This window comes from Chlorocebus sabaeus, chromosome 6 (assembly GCF_047675955.1).
Source record: "Chlorocebus sabaeus isolate Y175 chromosome 6, mChlSab1.0.hap1, whole genome shotgun sequence".
NCBI classification, from domain to species: Eukaryota; Metazoa; Chordata; class Mammalia; order Primates; family Cercopithecidae; genus Chlorocebus; species Chlorocebus sabaeus.
The window spans coordinates 2582244-2604491 of record NC_132909.1 but is presented as its reverse complement, the minus strand read 5'-3'; the positions used below and the strand labels follow the sequence as shown (position 1 = coordinate 2604491).

The 22248-nt window shown below is 39.9% G+C and overlaps 2 protein-coding genes across 2 annotated transcripts; one reads left to right on the top strand and one right to left on the bottom strand.

The window, feature by feature from the left end:
* Positions 1 to 4998: 4998 nt before the first annotated feature.
* LOC103235340 (ret finger protein-like 4A) lies at positions 4999 to 6445 on the bottom strand. The gene is made up of 2 exons (XM_007998205.3): positions 6078 to 6445; positions 4999 to 5579 (listed from the first exon to the last, which is right to left on the bottom strand). Exons 1-2 carry the CDS (start codon positions 6361 to 6363, stop codon positions 4999 to 5001), a joined length of 867 nt encoding a protein of 288 aa, XP_007996396.3. The 5' UTR covers positions 6364 to 6445.
* Positions 6446 to 19253: 12808 nt separating this feature from the next.
* On the top strand, positions 19254 to 20688 carry LOC103235341 (ret finger protein-like 4A). The gene is made up of 2 exons (XM_007998206.3): positions 19254 to 19587; positions 20081 to 20688. Exons 1-2 carry the CDS (start codon positions 19275 to 19277, stop codon positions 20686 to 20688), a joined length of 921 nt encoding a protein of 306 aa, XP_007996397.1. The 5' UTR covers positions 19254 to 19274.
* The last annotated feature ends 1560 nt before the right edge of the window (positions 20689 to 22248 follow it).

Here is a 22248-nt window from a genome sequence, read left to right as displayed (position 1 = left end):
AGTTGAATGAAAAGCACACATTTACAAAATTTGTAGATGTGCTTGAAGCTTAGTGAGAAACTCATAGTAGGAAGAAAATACCATAATCAGTCATCTTAATTTCTACTTTAAGTTACTTCACTAAGAGCAATTTAATTGTCAGCATTTTGGTCAAAATCATCTAACAAGTATCTAGGAAGTTCCAGACTTTCTCACATCTGTCTGTCTTCTGAGTCCTCCAAACTGTTGCAACCTCTGCCCGTTACCCAGTTCCAAAGTTGCTTCCACATTTTCAGATAACTTAATAGAAGTGCCCCACTCCTGGTACCAATATTCTGTATTAGTTCATTCTCACACTGCTATAAAGAACTACCTGAGACTGGGTAATTTAGGAAGAAAAGAGGTTTCATTAATTCATAGTTCTGCAGGTTGTACAGGAAACATCACTAGGAGGCCTCGGGAAACTCACCAATCATGGAGGAAGGCAAAGGTGAAGCAAGCGACTTTTTCATATGGTGACAGGAAAAAGAAAAAGGAAAGTGCCACACCCTTTTAAATCATCAGATCTCGTGAGAACTCACGGTCAAGGGAACAGCATGGAGGAAATCCATCCCCATGATGCAATCATCTCCTACCTGGTCCCTGCCCCAACACTGAGGATACAATTCAACATGAGATTTGGGTGGGGACACAGAGCCAAACCATATCACTTGATATGATCCCACAGAATACTATTAATTTTCATTCAGTCTTTTATTTCTTAACAAATGGTGGTAAAGTACATATAATTTACCATCTTAACCATTTTTAAGTGTAAAATGCAACGGTATTTATTATATCCATATTGTTTTGCCACCATCACTGCCATTCATCTCCAGAAATCTTTTCATCTTACAAAATCGAAACTGTATACCCATCCTAGCCCATTTTTAAATTGACCTATTTGTTTTCTTGCGTGAGTGCCTTATGTATTCTGGATATTAACCCCTTATCAGATGTATGGTTTGCAAATATTTTCTCCTGCTGTGTTGATTGTCTCTTCACTTTATTGTTTCCTTTGTTGTGCAGCAGCTTTTCAATGTGGTGCAATTTATGTTTGCTTTTGTTGCCTGTGATTTAGGGGTTATATCAAAAAAAATGTTTGCCCAGACAAATTTCTTAGATCTTTCCCCATGTGTTTTGATCTGATAGCTTTACCATTTCAGGTCTTTAATTTAACTCTTTACTCCATTTAGAGTTGATTCTTGCAGGCAGTTTGATGTAAAGATACAATTTTATTCTTCTATATGTGGATGAGTTCGTTGAGTACAATTTATTGAAGGGGCTATACTTTCCCCATTTTGTATTATGGATCCTTTGTCAAAAATCAATTTACCACATGTTCATGGGTTTATATGGGAGCTTTCTATCCTGTTTCATTGGTAGACATGGCTGTTTTTATTCTAGTACCATGTTGTTTTGATTACAATAGTTTTTATATATATATATATATATATATATATATATATATATATTTTTTTTTTTTTTTTTTTTTTTTTTTTGAGACGGAGTCTTGACGGAGTCTTGCTCTGTCGCCCAGGCTGGAGTGCAGTGGCCGGATCTCAGCTCACTGCAAGCTCCGCCTCCCGGGTTCACGCCATTCTCCTGCCTCAGCCTCCCGAGTAGCTGGGACTACAGGCGCCTGCCACCTCGCCCGGCTAGTTTTTTGTATTTTTTAGTAGAGACGAGGTTTCATCGTGTTAGCCAGGATGGTCTCGATCTCCTGACCTCGTGATCTGCCCGTCTCAGCCTCCCAAAGTGCTGGGATTACAGGCTTGAGCCACTGCGCCCAGCCCAATAGTTTTATATTTTGAAACCAAGTAGTGTGATGTCTATAGCTGTGAGACTTTTTTTTGCATGTGATTGTTTTAACTATTTGGGGTCTTTTGTGGCTTCACACAAATTTTAGGACTTTTTTCTCGTTTTCTGTGAAAAATGACAATTGTGATTGGGATTGTGCTGAATCTGTGGATCCTTTTGAGTGTATAGACATTTTAACAATATTAATTCTAATCCATGAACATGAGATATCTTTTTATTTATTTGTGTTTTTGTCAGTTTCTTTCATTGGTATTTTATACTTTTTATTGTACAGGTCTTTCTCCTTCTTCATTGAATTTACTCTTATGTTCTATTTTCTTATTGTTATTTTAATTGGAATTATTATTATTATATTTTGAGAGAGAGTCTCTCACTGTTTTCCTGACTGGAGTGCAGTGGCATGATCTCAGCTCACTGCAAACTCCTGCCTCAGCCCCCCAAGTAGCTGAGATTACAGGCATCAGTCACCATGCCCAGCTAATTTTTGTATTTATGGTAGAGATACAGTTTCACCATTTTGACCAGGCTGGTCTCGAATTCCTGACCACAAGTGATCTGCCCACTTTAAGCCTCCCAATATGCTGGGATTTTTAATTTCTTCAGGACTCAGTCTTGGTTGTTTGTATGTCTCTGGATATTTTTCCATTTCCTCTAGATTACCCAATTTATTTGCATATAATTGTTCATATTCATGTCTTATGATTATTTGTATTTCTCTGATATCACTTGTAAACGGGTGCATCTTAAGGAGGTTATGCTAAGTGAAATAAGCCAGTACAAAGAGACAAAATGACATTTGATTTCACTGACATGAGGTGCCTGTGAGAGTCAAATGCATAGATAGAAAGTGGGATAGTGGTTGTAAGGATGGGGGAATTGGGAAATAGGGAGTTTTTGTTTAATGGGTGTATGTTTCAGTTTTGCAAGGTGAAAATGTTTCTGGAGATGAATGGTGGTGCTGGTTGCAAAGCAGTAAGGATGTAATTTATGCCATTGAATTGCGTACTCAAAAATGATTAAGATGGTCACTTATAGGTATTTTACCACAATTTAAAAAAAAACTGCAAAGACTGCAATTAAGAGTAGTCTGTGGGTATGTATTATCAAGTATAACTTACACGTAATTGGAGTCTAGGAAGGAATCAAGAAATCTAGGAAGGAATCTAGGAAGAATCTAGGAAGAAAGAAAAGGGGGCAGAAAAAGTAAAGAAACGGGGCTGAAAATGTCCCAATTAAAAAAAAATTAACCAACTGTTTTTGGAGCTAAAAAATGCTAAATGGAATAAATGCTAAGAAAATGATATGTGGACATTACTTGGCTAAACTATTAAAGGCCACAATTAAAGAATCTTGAAAGTAGCAAAAGAAAATTATACATCATGCATCAGGTCAGGTCTCTCAGGCTTAGCTCTACTGACATTTTCAGCTGGAAGTTATGGTTGTTGAGGACTGTCCTGTACAGCTGTTCGACATCTGTTAACATCCTTTAACCCACAGACTCTGAGGTGATGGTCTTTATTTCATTCCTAATACTTCAGGTAATTGTGTCTTTTCTTGCTCTTTTCTCTCTACCCATCATTCTCTTTATCTGTTTACCTCTCTGGCTTTCTCCCTGGCTGCTTCTCTACTTCCCTCTTTTCATTTCATTTTCCTTTAACCTCTCCTCACTCTCTTTCAGTATAACTAAAGATTTGAAAACAAAAATGTATACCTTTGATTTTATATATGGTCATTTTTCTATTATATTGATTGCCACTACAGTCCGTATTGTTTCTTTCCATTTACTATTCAGTTGAATTGCTCTTAAGTAACTTAAAGTGGAAGTTAAGATCACTAATTATGGCATTTTCTTCCTATTTGAGTTTTTATTAGTACAAATTTCTCATTAAGCTTCAACTGCATCTACAAATTTTGTGCTTTTATTTTCTTTTAGCTCAGGATGGTCGTAATTTCCATCATCATTCCATATTTGATCTCGATTTTATTTATAAGTGGTTACTTAATTTTCATGGATGTGGAGGATTTGTGAATTTCTTCCTGTTATTGATTTCTTATTTAGCTCTGCTGCCATTAGAAACAGGGTGTATGTTATTTCAATTTTAAAATTAATGAGTTTTCTCTATGACCACATACGTCTACTCTGACAGATACTCAATGTACATTTGAATGTGTGTGTATGGCTGTTGGGTTAAACTGAATACACAGACATATAAATTTTAAAATATTTAAACTTTTAAAATATACCTTTGATTTCATATCCTATATAGCCATTTCCTGTTTTATCGATTGCCGCTATAGTCTTCATTGTTTCTTTCCATCTACTTTGCAGCTGAATAGATCTTAAGTAACAAAGTGGAAATTAAGATCACTGATTATGGTATTTTCTTTCTAATTGATTAAAGCTTTTATTAGTATAAGTTTCTCACTCAGCTTCAACTGCACCTACAAATTTTGTGAATTTCACTTTAATTCAGCTCAGGATAGTTGTAATTGCCATTGAAATTTAATATTTGATCACAATTTTATTTAAAAGGGTTAATTTCCATGGATTTGGAGGATTTATGGATTTTTTTCCCATTACTGATTTCTAACAACTCTGTAGCCATTAGAGAAGGGGGTGTATATTATTTCAATTTTAATCTTAATGAGTTTTGTCTGTGATCCCACATATCTAACTCTGGCAAATACTCAGTGTGCACTTGAATGTGAGTGTTCAGTTGTTGGGTTAAACCGAATACATAGACATATATATATATAATTTTACTGTAGTCAAATAAGTCCTTATCATTTGAAAATCAGTTACTCTGTTGGTTCACATTCAAATTATTATTTAGTTCATAACTTCCATAACACATAGTGCATTGACCTTGCAGAAAATAGAGAACATTGGCAAATGAATCTGAAATTTCAAAACATTTATTGAACTGAAATATAAACATAAGCCCCAAAGAAAACAACATGACAAACTTTAAGTAAAATGTAATTTTCCCCTAATTAATATAACTGCTTTCTGTTCATGGTTTACAGAATGATGGATCTTTCCTTTCTATCCCTTTGTATCCCTATGTGTATCTAGCAGAAAGGTTCTTAGTTCTGGCTATGGGCGCACAGAAACTTCCTACATATGATTATGTTCCTACAGATGATTATGTGATTATATTATTTACTTTCCCCAGAATAAACTGGGGCACTGGCACTGTCTGGGGGGATCACAGGACAGATACTCAGGAAGCTCTGATCATCTTGAGTTTCAAGTTTATGAGAAAAAAATGGACGCAGTGGCTCGCTAACAGGAATTTTGTTGAATGTGTAGATATGGCACCCATCACTAATATTGTAAAAGGAAATGGACCTCATACCTACATCCAGGAAAATCCCCACTCTGCGCAACTGGGGACTCACCCAGAGAGGAGTCAAAGGCATAGTGCTGGCGGCAAAGACCTTTCCTTTTCTGCAACCCACAGTCCAGAAGCCGAGTTCTGAAGAAAGTATAATGTTCCCCTGTCGATTCACAGATTCCTTGCACACGCCCACATCCCATATTTTGCTGGTGCCCACGTCCAACTCCCAGTAATGGCGGCCGGAAGTGAAGCGAGGGACGCCCAGGACACACACTGCGGAGTCAAACCTCTCAGCTTGCGCCTTCCTGTTCTGTCTGGAATTCCCACATCGGACACTCCTCAGGTCTTCAGAAATGATGAGATAGTTGTTGGCTGTGTCCACATCCAAGGTCATATCCACTGTGGAAATAAGAACCAGCAGTTCAGCAAAGACACAGTACAGACTCCCTCTGCCCTTTTACTGCAAACACTTGAATACATTATTCACTTTTACTTTTATTCTACTTTCTTTCCCAAATCAAAATTTCCTGGGGTAACTTGTTTAGCCGCCTGATGAGGTTAAATTTTCTCTATAGATTGCATGAATATAGTAATTGTAACAAGTCCACCTTATTCATAGTAGAAATTCCTTTCGAATTAAGTTAGTGGATAATTTGATAAGCATTTTTTTCATTTAGCACATAAGATACATGAAGAAAGACAGTAGCTTGCTCTCCGAAGTATTGTACAAATTTGCACAGATTCCACAAAAACCTATACACAAAGGCGAGAACTGCTGTTTGTGCAGCATAGATTTAGATGCCAGATTTCTGCTAATGCCCATATTTTAAAAAAATGGTTGAAAGCTGTTTTTCCAGATCCTTTTATGGGCTGTAGCAGGTCATATAGATTCCTTACCTTGAAACTTCCTCATCCTTGGGTTCATTGTTAGAATAGATTTCAGCTTGGGCTCTAGTTCCTTGATGATGGAAACCAGTGCCCTCAGCTTGTACTTGGGTTTGATGTCATTCTTCTGAGAGACCACAGAGCAGAGGCAGCACAGTAAACCTTCCCCATCGGGCTCCTTCTGCAGTGAATTGAGGCATTGGAGGCAGCAGACATATCCGCATTTCAGTTGCACGGGTTCTTCAAGATCTTTTAGACAGAGAGGACATCTAATGATTTGTTTGAAGTGTTCAGCCATGGCAAATGTCTATAGAAAAAAAAAAAGGCATGGTGTTAGAATTTCTGTGAGCCAATAGTGAATAGCCAGTAGTACTTGGGACCTTTTTTTATCTTTACATGCATAGAGATATCTTTGCATGATATTTACAATCACTACTACTAGTGACGAAGACATAACATAAATACAAATATAAATGATTTGGGGTGCTGAACTTCTAATATTTGTAATACCCATTGGAATAAAGGGCATGATTCACTGAAAGACTTTGAGTTGACGTAGTGAAGGGGTCTACACCTGAGCTGTTTGATATGGTGGCCACCAGCCACATGTGATTAGTGAGGACCTGATTTTGTGGCTTATGTGAATGGAGTTGTGGTGTGAGTAAAATACTCTTATTTTTGAGACACAGTAAGAATAAGAGAATATAAACTATCTCCCTGAGAACATTGAAAATTGATTACATGTTGAAAGGATTATATTTATGAGACAAAATTTGTTAGGCTTGTTTCATTATACTTTATTTGACTATTAGAAAATAAATTTATAATTACCTGTGTGGGTTATCATTCTGTTGGACAGCTCTAGACCACATTTGAAAATTCTCTACTTTCCCAGCTGTCCAACCTGGACGTCACTTTAAGAAAACACTATAGTATGACATCACATCCAGAGCACAAGACACAAGCATTAATAAATAAGTTTTACTAGGTAAGAGTGAAAATATTCTGCATAGCAAAAAACAAAGCAATGAAAGCAGCAAAACGTCAAGGCCACCTGCAGAATGGGAGAAATTATCTGCTACATATGGATAAAAATAAATTAATATTTATTTTTCCTAAATATTAAATAAGTTCCTAAAACACATAAGGAACATATGTTCCTAAAATACATAAATAAGTTCCTAAAATACATAAGGAACTTATTTAAGGTAATAGCCAAAAAATGCCAATATTTAAATGGGCCAAAGACCTGAATTGACATTTCTCTGAAGAACAGATACAGATTGCTAACAGGTCCTTAGAGCATGCTGAACTTCAGTAATCATCAGATACAAGAAAACTAAAACTGAGACAGGAATTCTGGGCAGTCACAGGAGAAAAAGGTATCAGTTACTAATTTCACATAACAACAAGAAAGGAGCTGCTAAATTAGCTGTAAGGACAAGGAGGAGCTTTGGCTTTAACAAACAGAATGGAGCTAAGCGGGCTGAGACGGGCTGGGTCCAACATGGTGTTTGATTTGACCCAAGTCCTACCCCAGACCTAATTATCTGCTCATTACCACACTAAATCACTCACCCACCAGCTCCAGCATAGGTCTGAGCACACTGACATTTAGTATGAAAATGGGTGGCACCCCAATTCTAAGAAATCTCTGCCTTTTCCCCAGAAAGTCTCCTGATTATTCCATCCCTTACTTAGAAGACCTCATAAAAATAGAAAACCCAAACGCTGTTGGGCTCGACTCATTCTCAGGAGCACGCCCTCCTGCACTTCTCTCCTAACTGTGTACTTCTGATCTGGAATAGAAGCTTCTTGCCTTTCACTTCATCCTGACTAGTCCCTGAATTTGTTCTACTGACAGCATTAAGAATCTGGAAACGGGCTGGCATCTCTGTGGCATCCAGAGATCCTCCTGAGCCCTCCGGTAACAAAAGCATGATGAGATATGACCTCCCCTTGCTAGGATGGCTATGATCAAAAAGACAAAACATAAGTGTTGGTGAGGAAGTGGAGAAAGGGGAACCCTTGTACACTGTTGGTGGGAGAGAAAATTGGTACAACCACTACAGAAAATAGTAGGGAGGTTTCTGAAAACATTAAGAATAGAACTATGTTCCAGCAACCCTACATCTGTGTTTATACATGAAAGAAATGAGGTCAGCATGTCAAAGAGATATCTGCACTCTTAGGTTCTCTGCAGCGTTATTCACAATAGCCATGGAAATAACCCCAGAGTCTGTGGGAGAAAAAAGGATAAGGAAATAGTGATATATACAATGAATTATTCCACCATAAAAAAGAAGGAAATCCTGGTATTTGCAACATTGTGGATGAAGGCTGAGGGCATTATGGGAAGTGAAATAAGTGAGGCTGAGGGATGTATATACTGTATGATCTCCGTTACATGGAATTGGAATTGACTGATCTCATAGAATCAGAAAATAAGAGAAGAATGGTGGTTGCCAGGGATTGTGGGAAGGGGAGAATAGGAAAACAATACCAAACCCATAGGAACATTGAATAAGCCAGTGACTCCACCTCCATTCACCATTTCATAAAATCTGTCAAATTCTGATGAAATTCAAAGAAATGAAGATTATCATTTCTCTAGTCTTGGTATCGAAAATCTAAGTCTTATCTACTGCTGCCAGGGAAGGGGTCCTAGTGTCCCCAAAACATACCATGTGTATGTTACGTAGTTAGCATCACACCACACTTGTGGAATCAAGAGATGACTGCATTCCCTCAGACTCTCATATCTGCGCTTTGGAAAAATGAATTCTATAAGATTGAACTCACCTCTTCTTCCCAAGCTTCTCCCTCTGCTTCCAGTGGCTTCTGCAGACAGCTCAGATGCAGAGTGAGAGCTCACAGCTATGGGCTTTTATAGGAGAGGGTCTTTCCACCCACCTTAGTCACACCCTCCCCCTCCAGCGTAATCCAATCAGATTTTGATTTAATTCTGGCATCAGTGAAATTGTTACTATTGGTATAGAGTTTTTACCAGAAAGGAAGAAGATTGTATTTTAGAGAGTTTTTTTTTAACTAATAAGGAAAAATATTGCCATATAATCATTTTAGTTCAGATCTTGAATATTATGCCTATTGATGGTAAGACTTGGAATTAAGATTAATTGAAATTTTAAAAATTGGAGTGATATTTAAAAATCTTTTTAAATAAATGGTGCTACTTTCAGTTTTTCATTATACATGTAAAATCTTTTCACGTTTCTGCTGAAAGAGTGAGTAAACCTATTCAGAAGCTGTTACTAATAGCACATTCCAGAGATCACACTCATTTCTCAAAAGTTTTTCTCCATAATGTGAAGATTCTAATTAAGACAGTTAATGAAGAAAGCCCGAGACTGTTTCCCGTCAGCCAGTGAAAGCCCCGTTTTTCTTTTTTAGTTATAGCATCTAAAATAAAAGGTAAAAGATATTGTTATCTTACTGTTTTCCATACATCACAATATGTGTAAAACGAGATTCATTTCTTTTTAAAAAAGTATTCAAAAATGGATTCCTTAAGTATTAAATGTAGCATGGGTGATCAGAGTTGATGGATAAGAATGCAAAACTGGGAGACTGGAGATAGGGTGGAAAAGGATCTGTTTACATCAAGATAATTACATTAAATGGTCTTTAATGTAATCATCTCCGCAACAAGCATTCGATGGTGATTGGTGGACACTCTGCTCATTTCACATTCAAGGCCAAGGCAGCTCTCAATTGCTTTTGTCTCATGAAGGCAAATTGAGAAACAGAAAACTATAAGTTGTGATGAATATCTTATTTCAAATTCTTGCTCATGGCATTTCTTCGTTGATTGCGAGCTGCAATGATCTGCCACGTGTATGTCTAGATATACACACACATATCAGATTGTGGCAGGAGAACAGGGAACTGGGGTGGCGGGGGGGAGGGGTTCAGCAGGTGCAGCCAGCTTGTATAAGTAAAAGAAACAGCAGGTGCCGCCAGTTCTTACAAGCAGGAGGGCAGCAGGTGCCGCACACGGGCTACCTTCTCCGTCCCACGATAACACGCCATGTCAGCCTCTGACTGACTTCAGGCTGAGTCTCCACTTCAGCCCCTGATTGCTCGCGGACCAATCCTTCACAGCCAACTGGAGGCCTGTAAAGGGCACTGAGGGGTGTTGGCGGGTTCCTTTCGCTTGATAGAAACCCTGATGAGGGTGGTTCCTGAGCTGCTTGCTCAAACCCACAAACTTCACAATTTAGTGAATTGTCTTCAATAAATCTGTGCCCACCCCGTGGCATTTTGTTCGATTCCTTGTCCAATACGCCAGGAACCTGGACAACTCACATGTAGGGCCTTCTATTGGGTAGCGGTATCTATACATATACATGCATATAGGAGGTCATTATTTCTGATTGCATAATTCTAATAATCTTTCTTTTACAAATCCTTTCAAAATATACTCACAACTTGGGGGCTAGCAGTTCTCTGGCTTGTAATTTGATTGACTCTTGCTCACGCACCACTCTTCTCTAACATTTTTTCCTTTTATTTACTTTGAGCAAATCATGAGAAAAACGTATATTGTCTTTGGGAACACCAGATGGACTCAGTTGGGGAAAACAGCCAGCCCAGTGGTGGATCAATTTACCTCTGGAATATTCTGCCAAAATATCCTTCAGTCTGGAATTACATTTATGCTCATGTCTTGGGTGAGGAATTCTTCCATTAAGAATTAGAGACTAGTGGCCGGGCGTGGTGGCTCACTCCTGTAATCCCAGCACTTTGGGAGGCTGAGGCCGGTGGATCACCTGAGGTCGGGAGTTCAAGACCAGCCTGACCAACATGGAGAAACCGCGTCCCTACTAAAAATACAAAAAATTAGCCGTGTGTGGTGGCTCATGTCTGTAATCCCAGCTACTCGGGAGGCTGAGGTAGAAGAACTGCTTGAACCCGGGAGGCGGAGATTGCAGTGAGCCGAGATCGCGCCACTGCACTCCAGCCTGGGCAACAAGAGTGAAACTCTGTCTCCAAAAAAAAAAAAAAAAAAAAAAGGAATTAGAGAATAGTATATTGGAATTCCCAGCACATTCATGGGGTTGAGCCCTGGAGGTCAAGGTTGTAGTGAGCTACAGTCAGGCCAGTGCACTCCAGCCTGCGTAACAGAGCAAGACTCTGTCTCAAAAAACAAAACAAAACAAAACAAAAACCACAACAAAACGTTGCCCGATTTTTAAAATTTCATTCATTCCCAATTCCAAATGTTATCACCAACAGGCACAATATTTAAGATCCAATCTAGATGTTAATATGGCAAGATGTTATCCATAATAATTAAAACAACACAATCTCAGGATACAACCATCTCTTTTCTTTGTGGCAAAACCCCTATACCAACAGTAAAAATCTCACTTGTGCTGGAATTAACTCGAAATCTGACCTAATTAAAGAGGAGAGACAGGGTGTGAATAAGATGCTCGGGGAGACCCTCTCCAATAAATGCCTTTGGAGGTAGATCTCGCTCCAAGTATGAGCTGTCTGTGAAAGCCAGAAGAGAACCTACTGGAGAAGAGGTGTGGAATTTACTTTTACTTTTCAGATTTCTACAGAAGGGCAGAAATGAGAGAGTACGTTCTGGGAGTAATGTATTAATTCGACATGTGTTGTCTAAGATCAACTCTATGCACACTGTACGTACTTGTGGACATGGGGTCTCTGCCCCAGCAGCAGTAAGTAAAACTTAAAATGTCAATACACAGGATACAGAAATGACAATCTTTGTTTTCCTGAATAGAACAAGAATGCTGCTGACTTTATGGTGAATAGCGTTTCAGGCACTGGCTCACCCAACATCTCAGGTGCTGCTGTGGGTTTCCTTTTCCCATATGCTGTGGGTTTTGTTTTCCCATTTTTCCCCTTTTTCCACCATTGACAACCACCATTTGAATTCTACTCTATTTCCATGTGTTCAGTCTTTACAGATCCATCATTGTTGGGGACCAGTCTCAACATCACCCATAGGGTATCTGAAGTCCGGTGGCGATAAAGGAATGAGAAGAGACTGGCTAAGATTTCATAAAGGTGGGAGTCAGAGGGCCAGTTGCAACATGGAGGCTGCAAAAGGCCCCCAGCTGTGATCTCCACACTATTTATTGAGTGCAATCACTTAGATCTAAGAAGCAGATGTTCAGGGCGAAACAGTGAAAGGGAGGCGGTGGGTCATAGGCGTAATCCATAACAATGGAGGTTTAAATAAATCTCGTTTGTGCTCAAACAGCATATCTTTAACTTATCAGAGAGTAGCTAGTGGGAGCGGGCTTAACTAGGAGACTGCATGTCTGTCCACATTCCAATGCTTCAAAGGAGTGTCTTTCTCCTTGAACACAGTGTTTATAGATAAGAGAGCAGGTCTCGCTCTGAGCATGGGAACATAACGGCAATTAGGGAAATAATGGCTTTCCTCGTCAGAACCCTGTTGTGGCTTTCCACAACTTACTGTCCCATGTTTTTATGGCCAGTTTACACAGGTACCCCACAAGCCCTTTTCCCACCCCCATGTGAGCAAGATCAAACAGTATTTATCTTGCTCTGTCTGACTTATTTCATTTAGCATGATACCCTCAAGGTTCATCCATGTTGCAAATGACAGGATTTCCATGTTTATATGCCTCAATTTCTTTATTCCTCTGCCAACAGACATTCAGGTTGTTTCCATGTATTGGTTATTGTGAATACTGTTGCCATCAATATGAGAGTGCAGATGTCTCTTTGACAAAATGATTTCATTTCCTTGGTATTTATACCCAGAGGTGGGGTTCCTGGGTCCTATGGTGATTCTATTTTTAATTTTTTGAGACTTCTACTCTTTTCTGTACTGGTTGTACCAACTTATATTCCCAGCAACAGTCTCTGAGAATTGCCCTTTCTACACACCCTCACTAACTCTTCTTATTCTGTCTTTTTCATCATGGCCATCCTAACAGATGTGAAGTGATATCTCACGGTGGATTTAATTTGCATTTTCCTGGTGATCAGTGAAGTTAAGCACTATTCTGAGTACCTGTTGGCCATTTGTGTTGTTCAGAGCAATTTTGACTCAGGTTCTTTGCCCATTTTAAAGTTTAAATTTGCCCAATTTAAAGAATGTTAGTTGTTTTTGTTTTGTTTTCTTTTTGCTATTGAGTTATATGAGTTCCTCATGTATTTGGCTATTAACATAATATCAGATATAGGTTTGCAAATATTTTCTTTCATTCTCTAGGTGCTCTTTCCATGCTGTTGCTTGTCTCCTTAGCTGTGCAGAAGCATCTCAGTTTGAAACAGTCTAACTTGTTTTTGCTTTCAGTGTGGTATCATGCTACAGGTTTCGTGCCACATCTTGTTGGACAGTTGCGGGAGTGGAGAGTCTACAAACCCAGGCCAGAGATGTCCACCTGAAACACAACACGAACGACATATGTAATTACAAATGTCTTTTCTAGTAGCCACGTAAGAAAAATGAAACAGGTCTAGTTAATTTTACTCACACAATGTCACCATTTCAACACGCAATCAAGTTTTAAAGGTTCTCAAAAAGATAGGTCAAAATTGCTCTAACAACACAAATGGCCAACAGGTACTCAGAATAGTGCTTAACTTCACTGATCTTCACATAATTGCCAGGAACAGTTATTCCTCACCAGAAGTGGCCGGGGTGTTTTGCACTAGGGATACAATTTTTTCCTCATTGCAGAAGCCCCAGACTGTCCATGTAGACAATTGCACTGATACTACAGATGCCGTAATACTGCCATCTCAGGTCCGGGAACCCTGTCCCTGTAACTATCAACTTGGCTTTTCCTGACTGACACTTCTCTACACAGAGTTTGTTGCCATGACCAGCCAGGTGAGTTCTTCCTTATGGTTAGGGCAAAAAATCCAAACGATGGGTCTCACAAAGGAGAGCTCCTAGATTTGGTCAAGCAATCACGTTGGGCTGGACAGGGCTACCCTGCCTGGTTCTGAGCTACCCCACCCATGGCCTGGCTGGACTGGCAGGGGGCCATGTGCTGGCGAGTGGTCAGAATGGGGCCAGAATGTTCAGGTTCACGGCAAATCTCTGTGCCCTAAAAATGCTGACATTGAGAGAAAGAAAGATGGGTTCTTCTTACAAACTAAGCCAGACGTGGATGGTGAGAAGCACTGAGCTTCTCTTTGTTGTTAAAGCAGCATCTGCTTACGACATTGGATGGCGCCCTGGGATTGGAAACCACTGGTGCCAACCACGTAAGCCTTGGGTTCTATGACACACATGTCGGGACAGAGCATGGAGAACGTAGCCCTCCTAAGCGGGATGCTGAAAGACAGGTTCCTCCACACACAGAAGGCCCTTAAATTACTGAACTGAGAATGGGCCAGGAAAACCTTACCACCGTCCCAAGGGAAGGCAGCAGAGCTACTTTCTGGGCAAAGATCCAATGGGAAAAAATGTTAAAAGTAACTAACACCCGAAATCAATCCCATGAGTGTGCTGGGAATCCTAATATGCCATTCTCTAATTCTTAGCAGAAGAATTTCTCGCCCAAAGCATGGGGGCATAAATGCAGTTCCATGAAAAGGGGTATTTTGGGAGACTTTGCTCGAGGCAAATCATTCCACTGGGTTAGAGTTTTCCACAATTGAGGTTCCTGCTGTTCCCAAGGAGAACATAAATCCTGCTCATGATTGCCTCAAAATAAATACACGAAAGAAATGTTAGGGATTAATGTCCCTTGAACAAGAGTCCACAGAGTTGACAAATTGGAGAATAACCTCTCCCAAAACTGTAAGGGCATTTTAAAAGGATTTGTAAAAAGAAACTAAACTTATTAAAATAATGAGATATGAAATAAATATCTATGCATGTGTTGTGTGTGTGTGTGAACACAAACATACGGCAGGTTGCTATAGCTCCCAATCAATAAGGAAACGCAATGTGCAAGGATTTGTAATAAAATATGGGTCACAATGTAGAACTGTGTGTTTTTACATTTGCCTTCTGAGACCAAAGGAATTGAGAGCTGGGAATGTGCCTTGGCTTAGGGTTTAAAATAAGAGTTTCTAGCAAACACTAGGAAACGATTCCTGAGAAAATGATTAAATGAAAGACCAATTAATTTAAATATCTAAATGTAACCAAGTCCCCTTCCAGACTACCCCCAATATGCTAATTTTGCCTTCTCACTGGACAAAGCCTGAGATTCATCTAATATCAGGAACATTTTTGTACATTTTTCAAAAGAGAAATGAATCTGATTTTATATATGTGGCGATGTATGCAAAGTAGTAAGATTATAATTACTTTAATGTTGGATAATCTCAGTAACAGAAAAAACAGGACTTTTATTCACCGACTGATGGCCAGTCAACAGTTTTGGAGTTTTCATATCAGATTTCTAAAGGAGAATTTTCACACTATGGAGAAAATTGCTTTGTGAAGGAGTGTGGTCTAGTAAGTGTGATTTTCATAAACGTTTCTAAACAGGTTTAACTGACTTCCTTGATTGAAATATGAGGAGATTTTGCTTGATGATTAAAAACTGACACTAGTCCCATACATTTTAGAAGAATTAATAATGTCGCTCAATGTTTAAAAATTGCAGTTGCTTCTTACCACCAACAGACATAATATTCAAGATCTAACCTAAAAGGATTATATGGCAGTATTTTGTTTATATTCATTAGGAAAAAAATCTCAAGATACAATCATCTCCTTTCACTGTTGGGAAAATCTGATGCCAAAAGCATAAAAAGTTCTCACTTATGCCAGAATTAAATCAAAGCTAATTGGATTAAAAAGGAGGGACAAGGTGGGAATAAGGTGGGTGAATAAACTCTCTCCTATAAAAGCACCCTGTAGGGCATTCTGCCTCCACATTTCAGTTGTACCTGGAAGAATTTGGAAGCCAGAAGGGACCCTATAGGGGAAGAGGTGAGTTCAAACATTTATTTATATGACTCAGATTTCTGCAAAGGACAGAAAGAAGAGTAGTCTGGGAATGAAGTAATTTCCTAATTAAGTAAGTGTTGTCTGAGGCCAGCTGCATGCCATGAACATTGTATAAACCTGGGGACGCTGGGACCTCTATTCCTACCGCAGTAGGTAGGACTTTGATTTTCTCTACCTGGGCTCAAAGCAATGACAATCTTTCTTGAATGTCATCAGAATTTGGCAGACTTCATGAGATGGTGCATAGAGTTTCTGCCACTGACTCATTGAACCCCTCAGATTCTGCTATGGATTTTGTTTTATTTTCCAAACGTACCCTCCCTCTGGCATCTGGGAAGCACCATTTTGATTCTACTCTTTAATTTTATGACTTCAGTGTTTTTAGGTTCCTAGTAAGTTAGATCATTCAGTATTTATTGCTTTCTATCTGACTTATTCCACTTAGCAAAATGCCCTCAAGTTTCATCCATTTTTAAGGATGTATAATATTTCATTGTATATATAGCACAATTTCTTGATCTATTCTTCTTCCAACATTATCGAGTAAAAGGGATTCGCTGTCTAATGCTCTAGGAGTGAATAGGATGACATGGGAATTTTTGAGAAAAGAAAAGCATTACATTGAAATTCAAATCCCAGGGGGATGGGAGTCAAGCTCTAATCTGTCGTCTCATACTGGCTTCAAATCAGCAATTATTAGAAAACGTTCAGAGGGCCTGGCATGGTGGCTCATGCCTGAAATCCTAGCAATTTGGGAGGCTGAGGCAGGCGGATCGCTTGAGCTCAGGAGGAGGAGACCAGTCTGGGCAACACAGTGAGACTCCATCTCTCCAAAAACACAAAAATTATCTGCGTGTGGTGGTGCAGGCCTGTAGTTCCAGTTACTTGGGGAGGCTGAGGCAGGAGGATCATCTGAGCCCAGGAGGCTCCAGGCTGCAGTGTGTACAACATGCAGTGGAAATTCGGGCTGTGATGTCAGCAAGCTTGTTCTGCACAGACTCCAGCTGGCCATATTGATTCCAGTCAATTTCAGCCAGTTCTTTTGTTTCCTAAACAACGGGAGTTTCAGTGTTTCAGCAAAGTTGTTTCTTTTCTTTTTTTCTTGTGAGACAGGGTCTTGCTGTTGCCTGGTCTGGAGCACAGTGGTGCGATCTTGGCTCACCGCAGCCTCTATCTCCTGGGTTCAAGTGATCCTCCCACCTCAGCCTCCCGAGTAGCTGGGGCCACAGGTGTGCGCCACAATGCCCGGCTAATTTTTAAAATTATTCGTTGAACGGGTCTCATTATGTTGCACTGGTTGGTCTCGAACTGCTGGGCCCAAGCAATCCTCCTGTCTTAGCCTCAGAAAGTGCTGGAATTTGCAAGTGTGAGCCACTGCAACCAGCCAAGTTGTTTCCTTTCTTATCTGCCATCCTGTACACTCAAACATTTCTGTTACTGGTTTCTTTAACACTGTTTTTTGGTTTTTTTTTTTTTTTTTTTGAGACGGAGTCTGGCTCTGTCGCCCAGGCTGGAGTGCAGTGGCATGATCTCAGCTCACTGCAACCTCCGCCTCCCAGGTTCAAGCGATTCTCCTGCCTCAGCCTCCTGAGTAGCTGGGACTACAGGCGCCTGCCACCACACCTGGCCGTTCTTTAACTCTTTGGGGCACAATTTCACCAACAGAAACTTGGGTCGTTTCCATGTTTTGGGGATTGGAAATAATGCTGCAATAAACATGGGAATGCAGATATCTTCTTGACATAATTGACTTCATTTTCTTTGTGTGTATACCCGGCAGTGGGATGGCTTGATCATAGGGTAGTTCTATTTTTAATATTTTGAGGAATCTGTTTTTTATACTTGTAGTACTAATTTACATTCCCATCGATAATGTACCAGGATTCCCTTATCTTCACACCCTCAGCCACACTTGTCTTTCGGATCACAGTCAATTTAACAGATGTGTGGTAATATCTCATTGTGGTTTTAATTTGCATTTTCCTTATCATGTGTGAAGTTGAGCACCTTTTCTAGCACCTGTTGGTACATACAAACACATTCAAATGTGTTCTTTAGAGAAATCTCTATTTGGGTCCTTTGGGCATTTTATTTTTGTTTTGAGACAGAATTGTCACTCTGTCGCCCAGGCTGGAGTGCAGTGGCACGATCTTGCCTTTGCTCATTTTATAATCGGAATGTTAGTGTTAGGGTTTTTTTTTTTTTTTTTTTTTTTTCTATTATGAGTTCCTCGTATATTTTGGATATTAACCTAATATCAGTATATAATTTGCAAACATGTTTTCCATTGTGTAGGTTTTCCTGTCATCGTCTCCCTTGTTTCCTTCACTATGCAGAACATTTTTTGTTTGACATAGTCCAACTTATTTTTGCTTTTTGTGTAATATAATGCTGTAAGTTTCATGCCACATCCAGGTGGAACAAGTACTATGCCATGGGGGTTTTTGAGAAAAGAAAAGCTTTATGTTGAAATTCAACTCCCAGGGAAAGTATGAGGAGTCCAGCTCTAACCTGCTCCTCATACTGGCTTCAAATCACCATTTATTGGAAAAGGTTCAGAGGACCTGGCATGGTGGCAGGTGCCTGAAATCCAAGCACTTTGGGAGGCCGAGGCAGGTGGATTGCTTGAGATCAGTAGCAGGAGATCAACCTGGGCAACACAGTGAGACCCCATCTCTCCAAAATACAAAAATTGGCCAGGCTTATTATGGAGGTTGATGGTCTCCAGTGCTGTCCAATATAAACATAATGTGATCAACATACATAAGGATAAATTTATTGTCTAACAGCCACATAAATCAAGCAAAATGAGATAAGCCTAAGTAAGTTTAACAAACTATAAGCATTTCACATGTAATAAATACAGTTTTAAGATTCTCTAACAGGTAGTTTACATCTCCTTCAGGTCTTCAAAATTTAGTGTATATTTTATACTCACCACACATCTGAATTTAGATAAGGCCCACTTCAGATGCTCAGTAGCCACATGTGGCTGGTGGTTACCATATTGGATAGCTCAGCTGTAGACCCTTTTGCCACTCAACTCAAAGCCGAATACCAACCCATGGCCTTCATTCTAGTGAGTGTTTCCAATACTGGAAAGTCAGGGCCCTGATCATTTATATTTGTACTTATAGTGTATCTTCATTTCCTAATACTAGTGCTTTACAAAGAGTAGGCGATGATGTCTTCATGCAGGTAAAGATGAAAGTGTCCCAAGAAATTTACATGAGTCCCATTCCACTCATGTAAAATCTAATCCCATGCCTATTTATTCCCAGGCAGTGGCCATGGCTGAACACTTTAAAGCAGCAAGCAGTTGTCCTGTCTGCCTGGATTATCTTGAAAACCCCATGCACCTGAAATGTGGATACATCTGTTGCCTCCGATGCATGAACTCACTGCGGAAGGGGCCTGAGGGCAAGGGGGTGCTGTGCCCTTTCTGCCCTGTGGTCTCTCAGAAGAATGACATCAGGCCCGCTGCCCAGCTGGGGGCGCTGGTGTCCAAGATCAAGGAACTAGAGCCCAAGCTGAGAGCTGCTCTGCAGATGAATCCAAGGATGAGGAAGTTCCAAGGTAAGGAATCTGCACTACCTGCTCCAAGCCCATAAAGGGCCTTGGAAAAAGCAGCTTTTAAATGTCTTTCCTTTCAATACGGGCATCAGCTGAAGTCTGCAACCTAAAAGTTTGTGATCCCAAACATCAGCTGTTGTCAGCGCTCAGTATAGATTTTCGCAGGATCTGTGCCATTGATAATTATGAGAGCAAACTACCGTCTCCTCCTTCATCCATCCTATGCACTAAGAGGGAGAAAAAAAAAATAGAATAACTTAACAAGAATTTTTACTATGACAAAGGTGGGCTTGTTGCAATTATATTCATACAGTCTATATGTAAAATTTGACTTAATCGGGGGGCCAGGGAAATTCCTAAGGAAAAAATAGGATCTGAGAATGAACGTGGAACAAAAGAAGTGACAGTGAATAAAATCTTTGGGTCTGTGCAGTAGAAGGGCAGAGGGAGTCTTTAATGTACGTCTTTGCTGAACTACTGGGTCTTCTTTCCACAGTGGATATGACCTTGGATGTGGACACAGCCAACAACTATCTCATCATTTCTGAAGACCTGAGGAGTGTCCGATGTGGGAATTTCAGACAGAACAGGAAGGAGCAAGCTGAGAGGTTCGATTCCGCCCTGTGCGTCCTGGGCGTCCCTCGCTTCACTTCCGGCCGCCATTACTGGGAGGTGGACGTGGGCACCAGCAAAGTGTGGGATGTGGGCGTGTGCAAGGAATCTGTGAATCGACAGGGGAACGTCGTCCTCTCTTCAGAACTCGGCTTCTGGACTGTGGGTTTGAGAGAAGGACAGATCTACTTTGCCAGCACTAAGCCTCTGACGGGCCTCTGGGTGAGCCCCGGTCTACACCGAGTGGGGATTTACCTGGATATAACAATGAGGGTCATTTCCTTCTATAATGTTAGTGATGGGTCCCATATCTTCACATTCACTAAAATTTCTGCTACCGAGCCACTGCGTCCGTGTTTTGCTCATGCAGATACAAGTCGTGATGATCACGGATACTTGAGTGTGTGTGTAATTAATAATGGCATTGCCAGTTCCCCAATTTATCCTGGGCAAGGCAACTACACACTTGAACACAGAAAACATCCACAGTAAGTGGCCGTGTGCTTGTGACCAAAGGCAAGAACTTCTCTGCTTAGTCCACTTATGGTTCAAAGGTATGGAAGAAAAATGTGGGTCTTTCGATGAATTCTGAGCTCTACTTGTATTGCTGATGAAAAATTGCATATGAAATATAGTGTCTTTTTTTGTAACTTATGTTTCTTTTACAATAAACGTTTAAAATTTTCAGATAATTTGCAAATGTTTTTCTTTTGCTTTGCTGTAAGATCAAGTAAATGTGTTATGGAGGTTATAAACTATATAATAATATAAATGTGACCCCCCCAAATTAATTGACTTTCTAAATGACAAGGAAACACTGCCTGTTAAACTGGTAAAAGTATGTGCCTGTATGTGTTCAGTTTTACCCGACAACTGGAAAACACATTCATCTCCAGTACACATTGAACATTCGCTAGCATAGACAGATGTGGCCATAAGACAAATCACATTGACATGGAAAATTGAAATAATATACACACTGCTCTCAAATGCCAACAGAATTAAATTAGAAATCAGTAACAAGAAGAAATCTGTAAAATCTCCAGACATGAAAATTAAACATCCACTTCAAAATAAAATACAGATCAAAGGCGAACTTATAAAGGAAATTATAAAATACCTTGAGCTAAATGAAAGTAAATGCACAATATCACAAAATTTGTAGATGTAGCTGAGGCTTAGAGGGAAATTTATAGAAATAGACACTGATAAAATCAAGGAAAATACCCTCATCCGTGATCTAGCTTCCATTTTTAAATGAGCAAATGCAGTGGCAAATTAGGTAGAAACAATACAAAACAAAAACAAAAGACTACAGTAGCAATCAATGAAACAGAAAATGGATACATGTTATGTAAAATTTAAAAAATTTAAGACATTTTTTTCAGGATCAAAGTAGTAAATCTTCAGCTAGAGTGAAGGAGAGAGGAAGGGATGAATTAAAACAATGAGTAAGCAAGAGAAAAGGAAGACAGGGCAAAATCAAAGAGGTAGAGAAAGAAGAGACAGAAGCCCTTTGTGATGGCTCATGCCTGTAATCCCAGCACTTTGGGAGGCCGAGGAGGGAGGATTGCTTGAACTCAGGAGTTTGAGACCAGCCTGGGCAACATAGCAAAACCCCATCTCTACAAAAAAAAAAAAAAAAAAAAAAAAGGCTGGGTGTGTTGGTTTGTACCTGTGGTTTCAGCCACTTAAGAGGCTGAGGTGGGAAGATTGCTTGAGCCCCAGGAAGTTGAGGCTGCAGGGAGCCACGATCATGCCACTGCACTCCGGCCTGGGTTACAGAGTGAGACCCTATCTTCAAAAACAGAAAAGAAAATGTGACATATATACACAATGGAATAGTATTATCCATAGAAAAGAAGAAAGTCCTGTCATTTGCATCTACAGAAATGAACCTGGAATACACTATGCTTAGTGAAACATACAGCCACAGAAAGAGAGGTATCACACGATCTCATTCACATGGAGAATCTTAAAAAGTGATCTCACAGAACTAGAGAGCCAGACCGGGTGCAGTGGCTGACGCCTATAATCCCAGCGACTTGGGAG